Here is a 10111-nt window from a genome sequence, read left to right on the forward strand (position 1 = left end):
GGTATGCAGTTGATTTACAGGAGAGGATCTGGACTAAAACAAAAGAAGATATGCATGAAGAGTTGGACGGCTAGAAGACTTGTAGAAGATAATATCTGATTGATATATTTTAGAAGACATAGTTATATTCCATATCAATTAGATCTTGTAATTGTGTACTATATAAACACAGCTTAGGGTTTACACTATGTGTGTTATCATTCACGAGAACATTATTCATTGTAACCTAGCATCTCTTAGTGATATTGTTCATCAATGAGAGAGTAGTTTAACCTACTTTGTAACAGAGCTTATTATATTGAATAAACTTGATTACTGTTACATACTTGTGTTCTAAATCGATTTGATTGTATAAACACTATATTCAACCCCCTTCTATAGTGTTGTGTGACCTAACATAATTATTAATTATTATGGTCATGTATTTGTGACACTTTTCGACTTTAAGTTACATTTTTAAAGAAACTCCAAATACAAGATATCAGGATGAAGTTGAGTAGACTTGAGTTTGCCATATATTTGAGCTGCAAGTAGAATTAAGAATCAAGAACAAGAACAATTGCCTAACTCTATCTATTATTTGCTATCATATAATGAAGTAAAAAGAATCGCAGGAACTCTTATTTAGCTATAGAACTATCAAAAAGAACAGTCAAGAACAACAGCTATAGAACTATTAACCAGCCCTTTTTTTATTTAGTTGATGCAGGAGCTCATCAACTATTGTTCCGGATTCAAACCAATATATCAAGCACTTCCGACAACACAAAGCCATTGTCCGACAAACAATGCAGCACAATTGACGTTGGGATTAATGGAGCTAAATTCAGCAGTTGACAAGGCAAAACTCTGAGCAATGCCGAAGCAAGTGTCTCCGCTTCTCACTCCAAACACCGAATCACATGTTGGAACTGATGCTTTTGCAAACCTCCCTGTTAATAAAAATAAAACATTTAAAAAAAATGCAACACGAATGTAAGAAGCGAAATTCTCAAGAGTCAAAGTAATTGAGAAATGGATCCAGATACTTGCTGGTCACACCTGGCCGGCTTTCAACAATTGTAAAGACGAGAAGAAGAGCAAGTGTGAGAACGAGAAAGGCGCTTCTGTTGTCACTTATCCCGGCCATTTTACAACTTGTTGTTGAAGAAGTACCTAAGCCTGATGAGATAAGAAGACTACTTGCTTTCTTGCTTCTGTGCTATAGCTTCCTGAAACCCCTTCATTTATACTTCACTTCCAGGAATGAGACCAACAAGTAAGCCAAAAATCATTGTTTTCATAGATTTATACCGGCCCTCTTGTGACACAAAAGCGATTTCACCAATTAGATACCCCCGGGCTCCGACTTGTATACCCTTACAAATAGATGATCCACCTACACTTGTATAAAGGTCCCAAAGCCGAATTGAATCAAACTTAGGTGCAACTTAACATTAAATTAAAAATATATATATATATATAAAATGATAAAAGCTCGAATACATTGTTCAGGAAAATATATTACCCTGCAATTCATTTCATTGCTTCATCTGATACAACTTTTCGTTCTTTTAATTAATTTATTTTTTTATCGTAGGTAACCCGTAGCCGCTACCCTTCGGGTGCGTACCGGGTAAATCCTACAGGTTCATGTAATAACATGCAAACCACATAAATCAAGGTAAACCGCATTTAAGCGGCAGACTCCGGCTCGGGAGGCATAATCATAAATTCGCCTCCCGTTTCGTTCTTTTAATTTTCTTGTCTTCTGATTTAAAAAAAAAAATTGAAGAATATTCAGAGAAATGATTAATTATGTCATGTGTTCCAACTAAAAAAAAGATGCATACGAAAGAGCATCTTCCATACGAAATACATACTGATTAATAAGAAAATTGAATAAAGTTTTCCTGATCCCTCTGAATAAGCAAAATTCCATATGGACAATATGGACAATATCTACAGAGGAATAGAATGGTCAAAAAATGAACTTGTGTTCAGAGTTCTCTAACAGTTGCTTGATTACAGTTCTGCGCCTAAAAATAACACATACTAGAGTGGAACACCAGTTTGTAGAAGCGAAGAAGTCGAAGCCTTCATTCCTTCATTGTCTTCTGTCGCAACTGCATTATTCTTTATAAAGGCCATCCTATCTGGTTAATGTCCTAGACTACAATATCTAGCAGAACCTGAAAAACAGAGTTCAACTAATCAAAATTACGTCTGAAGTCCTTGGTAAAGTACCAGCTGGTAGCTTCCAAGATGAACCATAAAGACATCTGCACACACAATCAGAATCACGACTATACTACGTGCAAATGTTTAGTGACAATGTCTTGACAAATAATTAATATTACATCATTACAACTTAGATGTAACATATTACATGGGTTTAGCTGAGGTGATTTCCATGGAAAGATAAACGAATCCCAAGTTAGATCATCAAGCAAAATTTAACCTAATGCATAAACCTAATACGATTAAAGTGATTCAGTTTAGCAACTGAAGATTTCAAGGGACATATTTAATCTTAAAACTATGTTATTAACTTGCGACAGTGATACTGGTCTTTTCCATATTTCCGTCCTCACTTTTTCAACAAAATGTTTTAAACTATGTGTAGCATGGATTTTATACTAATCAAAACAACAATTTTGTTCATTTAAATTACATAACATACGCTGTACCGAATACTTTAAATATACAAAAATATACTCCATAACTTTCATCTAACCTAAAATTATATACATATACATATATAATTTGATATATATATTTCAAACTGATTTGCATCAGTTTGAGACTTTGGAGTAATATTATAAGTCAAAATGTGAACTCATTTGAGATGGAAACTGTAGAATTTGAATATCCTCACAACATATAGAATCCACATGCACGCACAAGTGTGCTCACACTGAACAAGTGGTATAGACAATGACCGAAGCTGAAGCCCCGGATTATCTTGGAAAAAAAACATTAGGGTTTTTTATTTTATGTTTTACCCTGGCTAGTCTTGAAAATAAGAAGAAACATTACTTTGAACCACCGCCTAATCTTTAAATATTAGTTCCTATAAATATTAATTCATATAATATAAAATAAAATAAAAATAAGCACCATGTCTTGCAATTCTGGTTCTTCCACTGTATATAAAATAATATGAATTGCAACATATAATCCTTTTTAAATAACTCTAGACTCTGAAGCGGCTATATATACTACAGCATCTTACAGCGGGAAGGAGATCCAATACAGCCCAAGTACATAGAAACCGCATTAAAATTGTTTGAGATAATTGCCTGTCAGAATTTATAGCAACTGGCCAGCTGGCCGTTTGCTAACTGCAAGCATGTATTATCAAATCACAGACTGTACAAGTCTTTTATGCAAATAACATTTAATTTTGCATATGCACACATCTCAGGTCCATAAATTTACATAATGTAGAACCTAAAATATATTAGAATAATAGTAAAAGTTGCCAACCGAAAATGTTTGAAATCGTGTGCTGAATGTTTACCTCAGTTATCTAAGTTCAGCTTCTTCCCAGTAAGAATGCGAGATATCTGGAGCCCCCTGCTGAAAGCTTCATTAAATAAGATCCTGGTCTGCATGGCCTGAAATCCAGGCATCCACGAAAGGAATGCCAAAGGTGCCATAACTATTACCCCAAGAAGCACTTCATAAACCCGAGCCAAGGACACAACAGTGTCCCAAGCAACAGTAGATTGCAGAAAAGGCCTAAGCACCTGGGCAATCAATATAATACCCCATCCCGTAGGAAGAATTGCCAACAAGCTTGTAAGAAAATCATTTAGATTGAAAGGAGTAAGCTGCAGCATTAGAGTAATCACAAGTACTACAATGAGAATAACAAGGAGTTGAATCAGGCGATAATAGATGTGGTCATTTGCAGCATATTTATCTTGAGCATATGCGATGGCTATGTAAACTGCAACAACTGCAAGTACATAGACCCAGGACAGCAAGTAAACACCAATACTTGTGTTAGTACCCGTAACTTTCAGTTGGTAGACAATGCCATACTGGAAGAAAAAGAAGCGAAGATCTAAGATAATTTCCAACAGCTTTCCCCAAAGACCAGTCGTTCTTAAATGGTCTTGTTCTTCATACCACCAGGTTTCCCAACTCTGATCTGCTTTTGAAAGAAGTCCACGCTCACACCATATCCATTTCATAAAGTCTCCAAAATCATAGACAGTCTTTAGCCAATCAAAGCCTGATGGGTTAAATACAAAGGGGGCCATTATCCATGACACAACAAGAAACCAACTAGAGATATTTAGAATTATGTAAACAAAGGTGTTCGTAGCCAATGGGCTATGTGTAGCATACACTATCAGAATTACCCCCAGTTCAATTGCTTTCACAAAATGGCTGCGAGCATATAGTCTATAGTTCTCAGCAAAGCTCTTGTGTTGCACAACAAAACCACGTCCCGTGGCCCTATACTTGGCCCCCCCATGAAGAATAGTCCTGCCGAAAAAATGCGTACGAGTTCCCATCGAGAAAGTGTAGAAGACTGAACCAAGCTGCAACTGCATTGTTACAAAATCCCACACTGCTGGGAGGAATCCATGCTCTAGAGAATTCTCCACAATCATCGGAAGGGCAGTGAATATACCCATCTGGATAATAAACTGCTGATTTAAGATTGCTCCAAGGGATTTATTGTTGGTGATGTCATCTTCTGCTGCTCCTTTTGCTGCTCCCTCAACACCACTGAGTGCAAGATATAGACGACCCCACAAAAATGTATAGACCATTACAACCACCATCATTGTATTAAAAAAGAATCCCACAGTTGTATAGAAGAATGAGAGCATTCGAAAGAAGTCAAGTCTATGACCCAACCTATATACATCTCTGCTCAAAATTTGTTCGCCATTCCCACTAGCAACTTTAGCTTCAAACATAGAGATCTGATTTAAACCAACATCCCTTCCTTTACCCACTTGTATGTACTCATGATGTGTCACGTTGCCACCTCGAAGTGTGCAGTTGAAACCAGCAAATATATCCTCACTAATATTGATCACCCTGGAAGCTTTGCTAATGCCACCACGAGTAATGAACCAGAACCTATCAAAAACATCTGGATGACCATAGTGCATCCGTACTTTAAGAGGGTTTGCCAAAACTCGCTGTCCCAAAGTTACAAAGCTGGTCTCCTGAGCAGACATGAACCAAGCAAGTGAAGAGACAGAGCCTGTAAAGATATTTTCTCGAACTCCCAAGATTGTTGGCTTCCGAACACCATAAAATTTTTTAAATTCCTCCAACAGATTACGCATCTTCAGTGCTTCCTCAAAATAACTGTCTTGATTCATATCAATTGTCTGAAGCGCATCACCTCTCGTGAAAATGATTGCATGGTTCTGATTCTCTGGTTTTCCTTCTCCGAGCTTTAGAGGACCGGGCAACCTAATGCGATAGATCTCCACTTCTTTCTTTAGTTGCTGATCAAACTTTACAAGAACAGAGTAATACTCCACCTCATCTCTCCTCAAGACAACCTCATCAACATAAGCAACACGAAGCGCCTCATTGTTTTTCATTAGATACAAAATATCCTCAGCACGGGCATTTTTCGATTTCTTGTGAACTCCATACATCTGACATGCAATCACATACGTGAACTTTATCATAGCACATCCAAACTCATTGCCTTTAAGCAGAACACTTACTCCACTAGTGGCCCTGTTGAGATTTCGTGAGGGTGGTGGCATACCACTGCCTAAACCATCCAGATTTACTGTCTGACGTCGAGAACCCCAATTTGCAATTTCTTGTGAACCCTGTCTAATATCCATCTCAGATGCACCGTCAAGATAAGCAAGCATCTTGAGGGCTCTATAGTAATACATCATTCCCCTAACAGTACGTGATAGAGTCTGCCCTCTGTATGATACCCAGAGGCGGAGATCTCTTGATTTTTCTGTCCAGATTTCTTCAGAATTCTGCAATCCTTCTCTTCGCATTCTCTCCATAAAATTCACCCACTCGTCTTCATATATCTTCTGGAGATAAAACAGGGTAGATATCCCATCTTCGTTTGGACTTCTAAGATTTTCTTTACCATAGATTACTTCTTCATCATAGTAAGGTGTGAGAACACTAAAAGCCATCATTTTTTCAACCTGAGGGGCACGTGGTATGTTCATAAAGAGGGAATTGCTAAAAAAGGCGACGCGTCTTCTTGCTTCAATATTTTTTGGGACGTTAAGCATCCATTCTCTAGAAGTAAGGATTGTACGCAAACGTCGTAGCTGCCTTATAAATAATGCATCTTCAACACGAGATAGATCAACAGCATTTTCAAAAGGCAGCCCACCATCATTGCCCTGATGTGAACATGCCAAACCTTCCTGCTTCAGTTGTAAGATGGACTTCTTTTGTTTTGGAAATTCTCGAATAGAAATCTCATACAATGCCTGTAGCACATCTACTACTTTATTTATGTCTTTCTTAGGCATCATGAGAAGTTCAATCAGAGAAATCAACTGTTTGTGGATTTTAGGTAGGACAGTCGTTTTGAATGCCGATGTGAACTTTTCGATCTGAATACAGTGCTCCATCTCCATAAAGAACTTTGTGACAATAGAGTGCTCTTCTGAACCATATTTAACTATCTCATGAAGTATGTACTTGATGCTATCATAGGCTTCAATGACTGCGCATCGCCTATACTCATTTCTACATATCTTAAACCATATCCACCTATCAGGTGCATCCCCAAGTTCACTTGCCTGGAGAAGTGCAAGGAGCAGCTCATTGCAGAGGAAGCAACATGGCCATCGAATAACATTTATATCCCAACAATTGGGTGGCAGTTCCATTAGTTCTAGTTCATGATCACTAATGAGATCTTCTTCCCTCAAAGTTATTATGATCTCATTCCATATCAAGGCAAACCTAGCAGCTTCCACCTGGCTCGTTTCCATCTTCTTGTAAGGTTGCCCAAGTCCGTATCGTAGCTTCACACGCTCAACTGCATCCCGAACCTTGTGGAGGAAGGTGTCCTTTAAATTCATGGGCTGATCATCTGGCATCAGATTAAATTGTAATGCACTTGCAAAGAACTGAAACCTTAGCCTTAGCTGACCGAAATTACGAATCTCTCCCAAATGTGAGAACAATCCGACTGATGCACCATAAATAGACGAGAAAACAGCATACCAGATTTGCAGATCTACCAAGTAGATCAAAATGATTGGAGCCCATAATAAAACCACAGCGACTCTGTTGGTATTATTGAAAAACTCATGCCAATTGTACGGAACATCTTTCATTCTTAAAAGAGCCCTTGTCGGGGCAACCAGGGGTTTGATTTGAAGAAAGTAACTGAATGAAAATTTTGAAGCCAGGACAAAAATCCAGAACATTGTGTACTTAATGTTGTCAACTAGTCCTTCCCTTAGTCCACGACCAACAAAGGTTCGTGACTGAAACCACCATGTCACCAGGTTGAAGATTCGCCAATTTGTTTTCTCCACAAAATTCCGAACAAACGGAATGATAAACAGAAGCAGTGCAAGCAACTCCGGGATGATATACACTAGCGCAGCCTTAAGAAACATATAAATTTTCTCATTTGCCGCATCAGACCACCACCCATCAGAATTTTTTTGGTACCAAATCAGTCCATAAAATACAGAAAACACGCTAGTCCAAGTGACAGCAACCAAAGTTTTCAAAATCATTCTCACAAGAAGCCATTTTCTTTCTCTAACTAAACTATACTGCGTACCAGCATCAAGAATAGATTGAATAACTCGGAGACCAGCCCATGTAATAAAAATAGTAAGAACCTGCACTTGCACATCATCTTTCTTCAACGCCTGCCAAGGATACTGTGTACCTTCCCAAGCAACAATCATAGAAGCTTGAAACATCAAAATCAACATTACCCACAACCTATCAAAACTCCTAAACAAGTTCCAGAATGTCCTCTGCTCCACAAACCCTGTCTTCCCTATTCTCGTAGTCCTCACTCCCGCCCTCTTATCATCCTCGCTATGCAAGAAAAAGTTACTTGAAAGATCAAGAGGCCATTTTAAACTCTTAAAGCACCTCCTACTCCAAAAAAATTCATTTAAATCATCGTAATTTCGCCAAGCAGAATGTGGGGCAGTCCCATTTCTACTCCTATCTACTTCAGCCTTAATAGTATCATAAATTGGTATAATAACATGACACATAAACGCATTCTCACCATGTATGGCAGGCACAAAAGGTCTATTAGTATTTTCATCAATAAAATCATCATCTAAAATCTGATTCAATTCACGAGCCATATTATGATAAAGATAACATAAACATTCCGGCATGAAGCGGAGATTCCCCGCTTCACCCCAAATCAAAAGATAGAGACATACATACAATAATTCCCTCCGATAAACCTCTGGATTCTGTCTACCCAAGTGCAGCCTAACTTCAGATTTCAACCTCAAATAAGAACACCATGAGCTGTAATTCTTGAGCAGCTTCTTTCGAAAGTTTCGAAGCACACCATGGTCCAAAACATCAGCAGCAGAAGGAGGAGGTTGCAAACTCATTTGAGAATTAGCAAGATGAAGCACTAAATGCTCTCTTTGGTTCCTTACATTATCTCTTTGAAACCCAAAATAAGCACCCAACAAGTCCATCAAGTCCATCTCATCACTCCACTGTGTAAAGGGGGGTTTCCTGATCCCTCCAACGGCGCGTAGAGAAGCTGCGGCGGCGCGTATTTCAGGGTACCTAAGTGAAGGATGGTCAGCTATTAAGTTGTGAATAGGAATTATATTAAAAGGCTCCTCAAACCTCGGACGCGGAGGCGCGTAGGGTTGGCCACGGACGCGCGTGGGGACTGGCCGTTGTCTCAGATTCATTGCATGAACTCAACTATAGAACTCAACTACTACTCAACTCAAACAAACTCAAACACTACTTCCATGTATACACACATGTAAGAAGTATCAATATCTATCTGTTAAGGTATTTACTGTAATAGGCACTGAAAAAAGGAGAAGAATTATCAGTAGTAGAAAAGGCAATGAGCTTTAAAATGTTTGGCAAGTGGGTTTTGAAAACAGGAGGGCGTTACATTATTGGTATGTTAATGCTTTAAAAGCACGCGCTGTTAAGGAGCGTGGGAGGGGGATCTAGGGAAACAAGAAGTAGTTAAGTAAAATAGGAATTGAAGGAGTCAAGTGGAGCTGAAAAGATAAACCCTGTTAAGCATATCTTAAACAACATTAAAACACATTTCAAACCAAACAACACGTGCAGCTCATGGGGTGTCTTTTTCTTGTTTCTGTTACTTTGGTTTCCGCTGGCAATAAAAAGTTGTCAATTTGTCACCTTTTACTGTTTATTCCCTGCATGGAATTTCATTTATATTTAAAAATTTTATTTATCTTGTTATATTATAATTTTAAAATTATTTATATAAATATATAATAATAATAAATTTATAGAAAAATAGCAGGATAACCGGTATAATTTAGTAGAATAAATATACTATATCTTGTAATTTAACAATTTAGTAGTTTAGCGGATATATAATACCATTTTTTATTTTTTTTTAGTAATAGGATAAGTTGTGGTTGTATTTTAGTAGGATAAGTAGACTATGTGAATAGTTGTTTCATAATTTTGTAGTTTAGCGGTTATATAATACTATCTATTTATTTTTTTAATAACTAAAATTAGGGAATAATTATTGAACCAAATTATACCCCATTCCGGTTATTATAGTATAGTATAGATATCGGTAACTCCATCAGACTTCGCAAACTCGGATAGAGTAGTCGTTTTCGAACCTTAGTCTGACCCGATTTTCAAGTAATTCAGTATAAAAATGATTATATAAAAATTCGATTCATCTTCGAGTGCCCAGAGTTAAATTTAGGGATTGACTTTCAATCTGGGGTCTAAATCTACTTTTTATTAAAGGACTTCAGCTTTAATAAGAAAATTTATAAAAAAAAATAGCAACATATATAGCACAAAACGATATATTATTGTTAAGTTTCAAGTTTTTACACATTTATAATAAAAATTTTAACGAAATCCATTTGATATATATATATATATATTATATATTACAAATTCGTATTTGATT

At 37.2% G+C, this 10111-nt stretch overlaps 2 protein-coding genes and 1 non-coding gene across 3 annotated transcripts; all 3 read right to left on the reverse strand.

Moving 5' to 3' along the window:
• Window positions 1–519: 519 nt before the first annotated feature.
• On the reverse strand, window positions 520–1374 carry LOC141676729 (secreted LysM effector Blys4-like). Its single transcript, XM_074482432.1, has 2 exons — window positions 1042–1374; window positions 520–932 (listed from the first exon to the last, which is right to left on the reverse strand). Exons 1-2 carry the CDS (start codon window positions 1127–1129, stop codon window positions 748–750), a joined length of 273 nt encoding a protein of 90 aa, XP_074338533.1. The 5' UTR covers window positions 1130–1374; the 3' UTR covers window positions 520–747.
• Window positions 1375–1900: 526 nt separating this feature from the next.
• LOC141678334 (callose synthase 11-like) lies at window positions 1901–9081 on the reverse strand. The gene is made up of 2 exons (XM_074484624.1): window positions 3503–9081; window positions 1901–2171 (listed from the first exon to the last, which is right to left on the reverse strand). The coding sequence occupies exon 1, from the start codon at window positions 8874–8876 to the stop codon at window positions 3504–3506; it is 5373 nt and encodes a 1790-aa protein (XP_074340725.1). The 5' UTR covers window positions 8877–9081; the 3' UTR covers window positions 1901–2171; window position 3503.
• LOC141681891 (small nucleolar RNA J33) lies at window positions 5802–5884 on the reverse strand. Its single transcript, XR_012559311.1, has one exon. It is a non-coding gene; the product is annotated as a small nucleolar RNA J33 (small nucleolar RNA).
• Window positions 9082–10111: the final 1030 nt, after the last annotated feature.

The sequence above is a fragment of the Apium graveolens genome, chromosome 8, assembly GCF_009905375.1.
Source record: "Apium graveolens cultivar Ventura chromosome 8, ASM990537v1, whole genome shotgun sequence".
Classification (NCBI taxonomy): domain Eukaryota; kingdom Viridiplantae; phylum Streptophyta; class Magnoliopsida; order Apiales; family Apiaceae; genus Apium; species Apium graveolens.

Coding starts and splice junctions, on each gene's coding strand:
- LOC141676729 (XM_074482432.1), bottom strand. CDS start 1,129: ATGGCCGGGATAAGTGACAACAGAAGCGCCTTTCTCGTTCTCACACTT. Junction 933..1,041: donor AATTGTTGAAAGCCGGCCAG/GTGTGACCAGCA, acceptor TTTTATTAACAG/GGAGGTTTGCAAAAGCATCA.
- LOC141678334 (XM_074484624.1), bottom strand. CDS start 8,876: ATGAATCTGAGACAACGGCCAGTCCCCACGCGCGTCCGTGGCCAACCC.